The sequence below is a fragment of the Rhinolophus hipposideros genome (genome assembly GCF_964194185.1).
Source record: "Rhinolophus hipposideros genome assembly, chromosome: 9".
Lineage (NCBI taxonomy): Eukaryota > Metazoa > Chordata > Mammalia > Chiroptera > Rhinolophidae > Rhinolophus > Rhinolophus hipposideros.
Window position 1 is genome coordinate 83,374,341 of NC_138055.1, and position 13,435 is coordinate 83,387,775.

At 33.2% G+C, this 13,435-nt stretch overlaps 1 protein-coding gene across 6 annotated transcripts in view; it reads right to left on the reverse strand.

Moving 5' to 3' along the window:
• Positions 1-748: 748 nt before the first annotated feature.
• The window catches only part of DCN (decorin), a 42,323-nt gene continuing 29,636 nt past the window's right edge, over positions 749-13,435 (reverse strand). For all 6 annotated transcript variants that reach the window (XM_081060726.1, XM_081060724.1, XM_081060725.1 and 3 more), the window contains 3 exons: positions 12,705-12,798; positions 9,286-9,424; positions 749-3,028 (listed from right to left, as the gene is read on the reverse strand). In XM_081060726.1, coding sequence (XP_080916852.1) covers positions 2,834-3,028; positions 9,286-9,424; positions 12,705-12,798 — 428 coding nt within the window. In that variant the 3' untranslated portion in view covers positions 749-2,833. The remainder of the gene's footprint in view (positions 3,029-9,285; positions 9,425-12,704; positions 12,799-13,435) is intronic.

Sequence of the window (13,435 nt, forward strand, 5' to 3'; positions counted from 1 at the left end):
ACAAAGCTTTGTGCATTTCAGGCAGTAACTGGTATAAAGGAAAATGTGACTTTAATTGCAACAGCTTAGAGCTCTCTGTTTCGAGTCTCATGAGTCTCATAATTAACCAGATACTATTTGTTTTCTTCCAAACTTATATATAATACATATCTGACTGCCCCTTAATATTGACAGTGTAAGTTTTCTGCTCACGCTTTGAGTTTTAACACTAACTATATTTGTTTAAATAAGTAAACTCTGCTTTAGTTGAAGCCATTATAAATATAGCTGGTGTTTAATAATGGAAAACCAGATTCAACTAATCATTTGACAAAGTTTCAAAGTTTCATCAAATATATATATACATATATGTTATATGTATATATATACATATATACGCATACATATACACAAATATATGTATGTGTATATATACATATATATATGTATATATATATATACATATATATATATATATATATAATATATTTAGTAGCATCTCTGATCAATGCACAAAAGTCTAAAATAATTGTGGTTCAGAAAAAGTGCCTGGAATGACATATGATATGCATATAATGTTTATCTGAGATTTGTAGAATTTGTTGTTCACTATTCCTACAATTATAATTAGAGTGCTGGGCTAGTTATTCTCCAAGTGCCTTGACTGGATCCATTTTCCTCCCTTCTCTGCCCTGCCTCAGGAGAAGAGATCATCTCTCTGTATCAAACTAAAAAGCTTCTGCACAGCAAAAGAAACCATCAACAAAATAAAGGGGCAACCAACTGAATGGGAGAACATTTTTGCAAACAACACCTCCATAAAGGGGCTAATATCCAAAATACATAAGGAACTCATACAACTCAACAACAAAAAAATAAACAATCCAATTTAAAAATGGGCAGAGGACCTGAATAGACATTTCTCCAAAGAGAACATACAAATGGCCAACAGACATATGAAAAAAATGTTCTGGCTTTCTTGATGGTTGTCTTCCCTTTAGATTCGAACAATCAGAAGATCTGTATTAAATGAGAAAGGTAGATGCCCTGCTTCAGTATCTCAGTTCTGGCAGGAGTTGTATTCCTCCAGAAACACGGCTCCGTGGACAGAGAAATCCTCCCTAGTTGTCACCTCTCTTGGCTCCAGAATCTCAATTTCTTCCCCTGTTCATTTCACCATATAGGTGGGCATGGCTTTCCACCATTCCCAGTCACTGGGTGCCTCGTCATCTTTTGTTTGATGCGGTAAACTCAGTGCACAGTCTATCATAGTCTCTTCATTAAATTATCTTCATGTGAATTCTCTGGGGGTAAATTCTGTTTTCTACCAGACTCTGCCTTGTACAAAGGAAAAAGAAAAAAGCTTTGTTGCCAAGTATTTACCAGGTATTTGGCCACAGGAAGGTTATTTAATTTCTCCTAACTTCTGCTTACTTTTCTACAAAATGGGAAAAACAATAATATTTACATATTTACTCTATAGGGTTGATAAGTTGGTATGCAGTGATTAGTAAGAATCTCATGACTTTTCCTGGAAATACTGCACTAATGTTCTTTTGTGTTCTGAATGGGGTAAATAATGGGGGATACTCCTACGTTGCAGCCATAAGAGAAACCAGACTGCAAATGTCATGAAGAAGGGAAGAGCTAAAAGAACTGCAGAGATGCTCAGCTAAAAATCTGATCACTGCAGCTAAAGGCTCACCAAATAGCAGGACTATTTTGTATTTCCCTTTATAGTTTAAACCAGTTTGGATCTGGTTTCCAGTATTTGCAACCATAAGCCATCCAACGTTGTAAAAGAAACAAACCGTCTTCACATGTTTACTTATTACTTGTGGATACCATAAACATACTTTTCGATAAATATTTACTCTTGGTAGATCAGCTCTTTTTCCAGGTTTGTTGAATGGTAGGCTTTGATAGTTGTTTCTGGATCCTGCAGGAAAAAAATCTGACATCGGAGGTTTAACTAAATGCAACAAATATTTCTAACACATCTACTAATCATAGAAATATTCAGGTAAGCAGCTTGATTATACACATAATAGTTTTAAAATTGATTCAGTATCTTAGTAACTGAAAATATCGGTTCTCTAGTCCAATCAGAAAAAGTCAGCTTTGTGCTTTATCATCTTAACATTAAATATAGATATTGTAAGTTATAATACACAGATGTCAAAACACAGAGGTCAAAGATATATCTAAGAACTTGAAAAGATGTTCTGTTCATATCAAAAAAGCAATGTCTCTTATTTTCAGAAAATGGAGTTTAGAGAAGATTTACAATTACACTTGCATACAATAGTAATTTTGAATGTGAACTTGTGAATTTATTTTTTTCAAAATAATGACATTAGCAAAAATTTTACATAGCCTGTATTGAATTTACATATTCAAATGAGGCTTTCCCAGTAATAATGGGGACTGATACAGAGCTAGATTTTGACGTTCATGTCAAAGGCACTATCCACTCTATGAGTTACAGAAGATTGATCATTTTAAACCTGATTGCTTCTGAAAATTAAAAAAGAAAAGCTTTACTAAATTGTTGATATACATATTTACTCCAAATTTTACATTTAGTGAAATAAGAATATCTGCAATAGCTCAGTTAACATCAACAGAAAGCTTCAAAAAAAGGATTCTGAAAATGGCAGGCAAAATATTTTTTTTTATTGTAGGCAATTATTTAAACTGCATATTTGGCTGTATGCATAATAAGTCATGTGGGGAACACATCCACATTACAGTTAGGTTTCCAATATCTAGCTTTATTTTCTTTTTATTTTTTTCCTAGCAATGACATTAACAGGATTTTGCCAGATTATAAAAATGAGGGTTTTCTTGGGAGTTACTTGAAGTTTCCGAGCTGAATGGCAGAGCGCACATAGACACAACGGAAGGTGGATGGCTGGATCTCCCAGTACTGGACTGGGTTGCTGAACAGGCTCACACCCGAGTAAGAAGCCTTTTTGGTGTTGTATCCAGGTGGGCAGAAGTCGTTAGAGCCAACTGCAGAGATGTTGTTGTTATGAAGGTAGACAACCTGCAACATGAAATAATGGAGAATGATTATTTTCCTCTGAATATATCGAGGTCCCTCATACAAATATTTTATTCTTTTTCAGTATTTTCATCCTTCAGTTTAAATACCTTAATGCTTTTGAAACCAAACTTTTGATTTCTCTCTTCCTTTCTAAACTCACTTTTCCCTCCCTTCATCTCCTCATTCAATACATGGCATCTCAATCTTTTCACATGCAAAAGCTAAAAACATTGTCGTTGTCCTTGATCTTTCCTTTCTCTTATACTCTCTGCCCAACCATCAACAAATCCTGCCTGCTCAACCTCCAACATGTACATATCATCCAATTCTCCTCCTGTCTACTCCCAAATCCTTTCCCAAAGCTGCTGTTTTCCTCTTTTGGATTAATGAAGAGGAATACTGATCTTCCTGCTTCCTCCCTTCTTTCCTCCCTTCCTTCCTTCCTTCCTTCTTTCCTTCCTTCCTTCCTTCCTTCCTTCCTTCCTTCCTTCCTTCCTTCCTTTCTTCCTTCTTTCTTTCCCCCCTTCCTTCCTTCCATATTTCCCTCCCTCCCTCCTTCCTTCTTTTCTTTTTTTTTTTCAGTTCATAAAGCAATTATTTTAAAAAGTAGGTCAGGTTATACCTTCTTAACCTCAACACTCCATTGGCTTCCCATGTCATGCAAAATAAAATTCAAAGTCCTCACATTGGTCTCCAAATCCTACGTGATCTGACATCTTTCTGCTCTGATCTCATCTCCGCTCACTGTTCAATCTAACCTGCCTGGCCTACTTGCTTCTCCTCTAATATACAAATCATGGTTCCTCCTCAAGCTGGCACACACTGTTTCCTCCACCTGGAATAATCTTCTCCAAGATGCCTGTGAGGCTTACTGCCTCATATAATTCATTTCTCCATACCAGAGAAGTCTTCCCTGACCATCCCCTTCTGTTCCATTCTGCCATTCTCTGTCCCAAATACACTCCTTTATGTTTCTTTATAGCAATTCTCATTATATAGAATATTATACATTTACCTTTTTTTCCCCTCTACAATAATAACTCCATGAGGAGAGAAACCTAGTCTGTTTTGTTCATAATTGTATCTCCAGCGTCTACTAGAACAGAATCGGTGTTCAATAAATACATGTTGAATGAACAAATGAATGAACTCATAGTTATTTCATAAATTGTGTCTATATGGAATATTATGGTTTTAAGAAAAAGATGATAGATACCTTAATGAAATTATAAAAATGAGGAAGTAATACATAGTGAAGAAAAAGAGGGTATACAGCATTAGAATCGAAATAAAGAATCACAAATTCTAGTGTCACAGTGTTTGAAATAAATAGACCTAGAAAGTTTGAACAAAAATTTATTCTATATTTCAAATTCTACTCTATGAACTTAATGTTATAGTTCATTAGATTTTTCCTCTGAAATATATTTTATGATTATATTTAAGATAATAGTAATTTGTTCATAGATTTCCTTAGGGAAACCAAATATCAGACTTAAAAAAGGGACTTTAGAAATTAAATTTTTTTTATTTTCATTATGTAAATGTGAATTCCGAAGAGCAAGAAATAATTTGATCATACAACCATACAACCAACGCAAAAATATAATGCTAAGGTGACAATTTATAAAGCAAGCTGTAAAATCTATGAGGTGCTCCCTTAAAATAGTTTACTTGAACTACTGTTTTACCTACCAGAACCCCCACACTCATATGTTGGTACAAAGGGCCTTTCTTGTTTAAAAAAGGGTTTAGAAGGAGAACAATAGATGTCATACAGGAACAGAAACAAGGGATAGTAAAATCAAAATAATAACTGTGAGTATTTTCTTGCATTATTGTCAAACTCTGAAAATATCTTCTTGTCATTTACCATTCTCTCTTTCCTAACAGTGATTAGCAAGTAAAGGGAGAAGTATTTGGTAAGAATTCATGGCTAATATTGAATGTGAGAGAAGAAAATATCAAGACATAAAACAAGTACTAGTCTATGTGAAAAGGAAATTAGATTCCCAACTCATTCTATGAGGTCAATATTCCTAATATTAAAGCCAGACAAAAAATCATGATAAGAAAACACCAATCAAATATCTCATATGAATGTAGACGAAAACTTTAAACAAAATATTAGAAAACTGTAGCTCACAATATGTAAAAGGATTACACAACATGACCAAGATCAAGCATGATTTACCTCAGAGATATAAAATTGGTTTAATTGAAAAATCAATAAATTTAATATACCCTATTCAAAAAATAAAACGCAAAACCACATGATCATCTCAATAGACACAGAAAAAGCATCTAAAAAATCCAACACACATTCATAATAAAAGATTTCAATAAACTAGGACTAGAGGGGAACTTTCTCAACTTGATGAAGAGCAGCTACAAAATACCTATAGCTAAAATGGCACTGAATAGAAAAAGATTGCCCAACTCCTCTTAAAACAGAGAAAAAGATAAAGATGTCTAATTTCATCATTTCTATTCAACATTGCACTAGAGATTCTATCCAGTGCCATGAAGCAAGAAAAAGAAATTGAAAGAATTCAGATAAAAAGGAAAAATTAAAACCGTCTTTATTTACAAAAGTAGTTCAAATTATTTTTTGAACTACATAATAATATAGAATATCCAAAGGAATCTACTAAAATTAATTACAACTAAAAACAATTTCAGCACAGTCATAGGATAGATCAATATACAAAAATCAATTCAATTTCTGTATACTAGTGACAAGCAATTCAAAACTGAAGTTAAGGTAACACTTCATTCACAATACCATCAACAATAAAAACATTAGGAACGGACTTAATAAAAGAATTGTTAACACTTGTACCCTAAAAATGACAAAACATTGTTATGATAAATTGAAGATAAAATAGAGAAACATTACATGTTTATTAATTGAAAGACTCAATGTTATTAAGACAAAAATTCTCCCCTAAATAATATATAGATTTAACACAATCCCTATCAAAGCCTTAGCAGGCTATTTTAAATAATTCTAAAATTATATGGAAATGCGAAGGAACAACAATAATCAAAACAATTTTGAAAAAATAACAACAAAGTTAAAGGGCCTTCATTCTCAATTTTAAAACATAACCAATGTTACAATAATCAAAATGTGTAGCATTAGCAAACAAAATGTGGTAAATCCATGCAATGGAATGCAATTTACCAATAAATATGAATGAACTTCTGATACATGCTTTGATGTGGATGACCTAAAATCATTTTGATAAGTGGAAAAAGCCAGACACAAAAGCCACACATTGTATGGAAAGATCCAGAAAAGGCAAATCCATGGAGACAGATAGAAGATTAATGATTTCCTATGGCTGGGGATGAGATTAAGAACTGACTAGAAACAATGAAAGGGATATTTTAAGAGTAATAGAAATGTTCTAAAACTGGATTTTGGTGATATTGAACAACCATATAAATATTTTGCTAAAAATAATTTGAACTACATACTTATAGAAAAGGAAGCAGAGTACGTGGAATCCCTAGAAAAGGAAGTAAAATGAGTACATGGGTAGACAATAAGATATGAAAAACCAAGAGTGTAGCCCTTCTGAATGTGGGGCCATGTGTGAATGCCTGTGATATTTGTTGACATTCAACCATGACTTCAAAACTGCATTCATTGTATATATACATACATACATACATACATACATATATATATATATATATATATGTATATTTTGTCTGTGACTCACAGTACAAAACACATTATATATTGAGACTTAGTATAGATAAATATGTGCATATGAAACACATTTTTTAACATTTAAATTTTTATACAGAAGTTCAAGGTTCATAACAAAATTGACAGGAAGGTACAGAGATTTCTCATATACCCTCTGCCCCACACATGCACAACCTTTCCCATTATACCATGCCCCACCAGAGTGGTACATTTGTTACAAATGGTGAACCTAGACTAATGCATCATAATCACTCAGAATCCATAGTTTACATTAGGATTCATCCTAGATGTTGTAGATTATATGGAGTTGGACAAATGTATAATGACATGTACTCATCATTTCAGTATCTATCATACACAGCATTTTCAATGCCCTAAAAAATCCTCTGTGCTCAGCTTATTCATATCTCCCTTCTACACTCCTGGCAACCACTGATCTTTTTATTGTCTCCACAGTTTTGCCTTTTCCAGAATGTCATATAGTTGCAATCATACTGTACGTAGCCTTTTCAGATTGGCTTTTTCACTTAGTAACATGAATTTGGGGTTCCTTCTTGTATTTTCATTGTTTGATAGCTTGATGAATAATATTCTTTGTCTGGATATACTACAGTTTGATTTATCCATTCACATACTGAAAACCATCTTGGTTTCTTCCAAGTTTCAGCAATCATAAATAAAGCTACTATTAATACCTATATGCAGCTTTTTGTGTTGATGTAAGTTTGTTTTCAACACAATTGAGAAATGCCAAGGAGCGTGATATCTCAATCACATGGTAAAAATATGTTAAATTTAGTAAGAAACTGCCGAACTGTCTCCCAAAGTAGCTGTAGGATTTTTGAATTCGTACCAGAAAAGGATGAAAGTTTCAGTTGCTCCACCTCCTCATCAGCATTTGGTGGTGTCAGTGATCTAGATTTTGGTCATTCTCATAGGTGTGTAGTGGTATCTCATTATTATTTTAATTTGAAATTTTAAATGACATGTGATATGGACAATCTTTTTATATGCCTAGGAGTTTTATAGGTTTGCAATTTACATTTATGCTTATGATTCATTTCAAGTTAATTTTTGTAAAGGATGTAAGGTCTGTATTTTGATTCATTTTCTTGCAGGTGGATGTGCAGTTATTCCAGCACCATTTGCCAAAAACACTGTCTTTGCACCACTGCACTGCTTTTGCTCCTTTGTCAAAGATCAGTTAAGTGTACTTTTGGAAGTCTACTTCTGACATGTCTAATCTAGTCTTGAAGTCTGGTAGCAATCAAGAAGGTGAAAATGATTATTCTGAGATCTAAAAATAAAAACAGACCAAAAATAAAAATAAACAAACACCCACCACCCACTAAAACCTGTATAGTAATAATGCTAGCTATTCTTATTAGGTCTTCCAAGCATTTTGGTTTTACTGGCGGCTTCAAACTCTGCTTACTACTCAATCATCCCCAAAGATCCACTGAAAAAGGAACAGCATGAAATGAAATCTCTTAAAGTTTCATCTTCATACTCGTATTTCAGGTGCTTTATTGAAATCTACCTAAAGTAAATTGTGATGTATCAATTTAATTTGGAGTTTTTGTCACAATTAAAAAATCAATAATTTATTGATATTGTTGAGGGCAGAGTAAAAGATAAACCTATTTTGAACCCCAAACAAGAAAGCTGAGATACTAGATGACCAAAAGGGTGTTATCTATAAGAGAGTGTCAGCATCAAGGCAGTGTTTCTGAATCACCATGATTGAACTAAGTACCTATATAAATTTCTGAAAGAAACAATTTAAATATGACCTTTAAAATAATTGAAAAATTAGATAAAATAGGCAAATACGTAAAATCTATAGATGACCACTTTATTGAATTTTTTAAAAATTATATAATTTGAATAACATGTTTGTTTTGGTTCCTCAAAGTAACAATGGAAGTCTTATTTTGTTATCGATGAAATTACTACCACTATTTAAACTAATAAGAATGCCTTACATTTGTAGATTTACAGACTGACCTGTATCTTCTTATCCTTGAATGTACTAAACTTGTTGATTTATATAAAGTTAATTCAGTCACATGCTAGACAAACATGCCCTTTTGAATTATATGGCATCTGCTGAAGCCTAATATTAAAACTACTATTTTATTCCATCCATGTTTATGCATCACACGTTGTGTCTTTTTCAACCAGAGTGTATTTGGTACATTGACCTGAGACTTGACCTACCCTGCTTCATAAAAAGCATGACAGTCTGGAAGCAAGCATTATAGTGAGTTCAAAGCAATTGTCCTAACTTAAAAAATATAATGATTTAAACTTATATTTTTATCACTGTTATCACTTATCTTTTTTACAAAAACATATTTTTTTTACAAAACTCTAATGACTATTTACAAAACTATAAATGACTATTTATGTGGAAACAGTCAAAGTATCTCCCTGCAAAAAAGATTTGTAAGCAGAGCTTCCTGCCCCCTGGCATCCGAGCAGGGAGGGTTTGCTCCCTAAATATTGCTCCGAATAGTTAGTGGTGTTGCATTACCTGGATGTATTTGTGCTCTGCCAGCCCACCAGGCACTTTGATGAGCTTGTTGTTGTTCAAGTGAAGTTCCCTCAAATGAGGAGTGTTGGCCAGAGAGCCATTTTCAACAGCAGAGATGCTGTTGAAACCCAGTCCCAACCTGCAGGAGAAAACAGAAATGAATGAATGAATACACTGCACGTGCATGCTTTCTGACAGGCTTTGTGTGATTAATTGCGTCAATAGAAAAAGACAGTTTTCCTGTTTGCACTTCTTCTTTCTGCCTAGAGTGCTTTTTTCAAACTCTCTGAGCTTGGACAAAGCCCCTTTGTTCTCGGCATTTCAGCTGAGTATTAATCTCTTTAAAACTCTTCTGACAGTACCAGACTGAATATGTACCCCTAGTAAGTGCTCATGTACCATCCTGTTAGCACCCTGTTGTAAAACTCAAGGGACTGTGTCCTTGTGTGTCTTTCCTTGAGAAGAGTGATTCTCTTGTGTTATATCCAGCATTAACACAGAGCTGGATATGAGCAACGGATGCTGTTGAATTTATTTCTATGTACAAAGAATGTAGTGAATTCACTTGGGAGAAAAACAAAACAAATACTATTTCATTTTGGTCATTTTGGAAATTGAGCAACTGTGTACTTACCACATAAATTTATTTGTTGGAAATACAAGGATCTTATGAGTCAATAAATCTACTTTCTAGAAAGATTCACATAGTTAGCATTTTGCATTAGTTTGAAAGGGTTCCTTAATGATCATCTGTTATTGTCAGAATTTGCCTGGCTTCTGACCCTGATCTCTGACCTAGACCTAAATCTCTGTTTCTTGTCCCTTTGACATTTCTAATACAATACCACTAAATATTTTGGCTGTATTTTTTAAATTAAATCTAAATATTTTGGCTTTTTAAAAAAATTAAATCTATAACAAGTGAGAGTTCTGCAGCTGTGATGTCCCCTCATAGTAAATAGGATTCAAAAATTTAAAGAAGTTGACTTAGAGACAATGATGTATTTAACATTCTAGGGATTAATCTGTCAAAACCAGGGTGCTGTCAATCCAAAACAGCAGAGAAAGGATACCAGTGATTAGGCAAGAAGATATTGGAAGAAAGCCTAGAAAGCTCCAAGGGAGAGAAAAAGGAATAATCCATTGAATTTTTTCAAATGCAGTGGAAGAGACTTTTTATAGGATGGTTTCTGTTTGCCTTCAGCTAGTTCTGATGTTTGAGCCCTTTTGGTATTTAGATGCCGGCTTAGGTAATCAAAGTCTCCCAATTTTAATCATGACTTGGTATTTGAAATAATAGAGATTAAAGTGTATTGATTTTAGGCTAGTAATAGCACCGCTGGTTTATCTTAAATATTGATTCTTAATTTGGAATCTTGGCTCAGAATATTTTGGTTCTCCCTCAATCTTAGATATTTATCTCTTGTTTCGGGCCTCTTCTTTTTCTATTTCAGAATTATGTCTCCTATTTCTTGTAACACTCCAAGTCCCATGTCAATTCGGGCTAACACATTTCTTAGAATATAATATTCCTACTAATTTATTCAAGGAACTCACAATTTTTCAATGATTTTTTTATATATTCAATAATCAAATGTTTTTGAGAACGTACTATGTTCAAGTATTATCCTAGACTTGTGATGGAAAATGACACATGGATAAAAAACAAACAAACAAATAAACAAACAAAAAAAACATGATTCATTCCTTCGAAGAATGTTTCATCTTACATAAGGGAGATGATAACATATATTTAATAATAAAATTCCTGAAAACCATTTTATATTTTTGCAGAGGGACATATGCTATTTTCTACCCACTTGTTCCTAATAACTAAATGAAATATTTGCCCTGCAACATTGTTCTGAGATCAGTGACTACTTTTTTTCCTCTTTCTACAGTTTGAATTTTCAGATTAAAATACTACTCACATTCCAGCATAAGTGAGGAGCAAACAACACCAGGATTTGATAGGCAGGTTTTTCTGGACTTGATTAAAAAAATAAATGTGTTTGATAAATTCAAGAGTTAGGAAAGTTCGCTTGGTCAATGAGGCAATCTGCTCTAATTTAGTGAATGGAATTCAAATCCATTTAAACAGAAATCCTCACTTTTATTGATCTTTTCAAAGTTAGCACTTGATGTTAAGTGCAGAATCTCAAAATATCCATACCATTTTCAGTACAGAATGAACAATTTTTTTTTCTAAAAAAGCATAAGTATTATGAATGATTTACTAAGTTTAGAATGTTAGACTATTGTTACTCCTACTATTACTTTTACTAATGATCCAATAATAATAGCTGTCCTAAAGACAGTTCTATAGAATAAACAATGCAACTTATCTTCCAACATTTTTCTGCAGCTCGAGGGACCTAATCAACAAAGAAAGGTAGGTGCTACATAACATTACTTTGAAAAATATCTTCTACATTCGAAGTTATAATGAAATAGCTGTAGGTAAAGGATTTCTTATCATGTGAGATACACCAGAGTAACACACTGTAAGGACAGTGACCTCCTTGTGCACATCTTCAGCTCTCACCATCCACTGGGTCACTGGGGAATAGCCACAAAAATGAGAAAAGCTGCACTACATATCCGTCTGGTCTTAGGTATTTCTCAAAGATAAATGAAGCACTTTATATTTATTTAACAACCAGGAAATTTATATACACCAAGAGGAGTGAGGCCAATTGGCATAACACCGTGCCTCTCTGTAAGAATGTTCAGTAATAGTTATGGATCAAGAACAAAATGTCCCTTTGAAGACAGCCGAAGGTTACTGCCAGCGCACCCCTTTTTTTATTTCTGAACGAGGGTGAAAATACAGAAAGACTGAAGTTAGGTTAGAAAGCAAGGTAGGCAACAGTGGTGACTCACAAGGAAAAAAATGTTAAAGAGGGTCAGAATTTTTTTTTCTTTTTTCAGACGATATTAAATGCCCAGAGACCTTTTAAACTCTTAAAAGAATGGGAATTAGAGAATTTCATAACTATTCCAACTCTATGGGGTGGTGTGGAATACCTAATATTTCTATATCCCGATAGCTTTTATTTTAATGCATTTTAAAATTCTGAACTGTGTTATAATTTACTTAATCTTCTGTTTAAGGCAACTGAGTTAGAACATATTGAATAAGCATATGGATTTCATCAAACACCTTTACTAAGCTATGTGTTAATCTAAAAACAATATGGTATGGTATTCATCAAATAATCTCGGTGGTTACAGTCAGGATACTATTTCATTAGTTTTTTTTTTTTAATGAAATAATTGGGCAAGCTGAAATTTGAGGTTGTTACAAACAACAAAAATGTGGTACAGCCAACAATCAATCATGTTTCGAATTCTGAGCACAAAGACACTAATACACCTAGACATTTTACTGATAGAATATGATGAAAGAATATTATTACTTAGCCAAATTATTCAGTCCTTTCAGGCTAGCTGCATCAACTCTGGTGATTTTGTTGCCATCGAGATGTAATTCAGTAAGGGAAGGAGGAAGATCTGAAATATAGAAATACAAAATATTAAATTAGCAGATAAACATAACTACAGACTATAGAAAGATGTAATAAGGACATATGCCATTAAACGTTTAACAGACATGCATGCAGTTTTAAAGAATTTGCTTTTCATCTTTTTCATCAATTTTGCTTTTCGTCATCCATTTTATAATAATGTATGTTTTTAGAAGTAGCATGAGCCCTTTCTGCTTTTCTTCTAGATTGATTTTAACAAAAACATGGACTGAATTTATCATTTAGTAGATTTCATTCCTAGGAATTGTTAGGATACAATTGTAGAACTGAGGTGAGACCCTGAATCTCATTAGTTTCTTACATCTTTGTTTATGGACTAATATTGCCATTAATAAAAAATAATAACTCTAAATGGAAGAGATAAGTATTTGAACTATAATGAAGAGATTATATATAAGTTAAACATATATATAAACTTAACCAGCTATTTCATTAATGAGCATCGTTAATAACTAATATTGATATACTGTACCTGCCTTAGTCTTGTTTTTCTTTTCTTTTAACTTTTTATTTTAAGAATGTTTTTCCAGGACCCATCAGCTCCAAGTCAAGTAGTTGTTTCAATCTAGTTATGGAGGGTGCAACTCATAGTGGCCCATGTG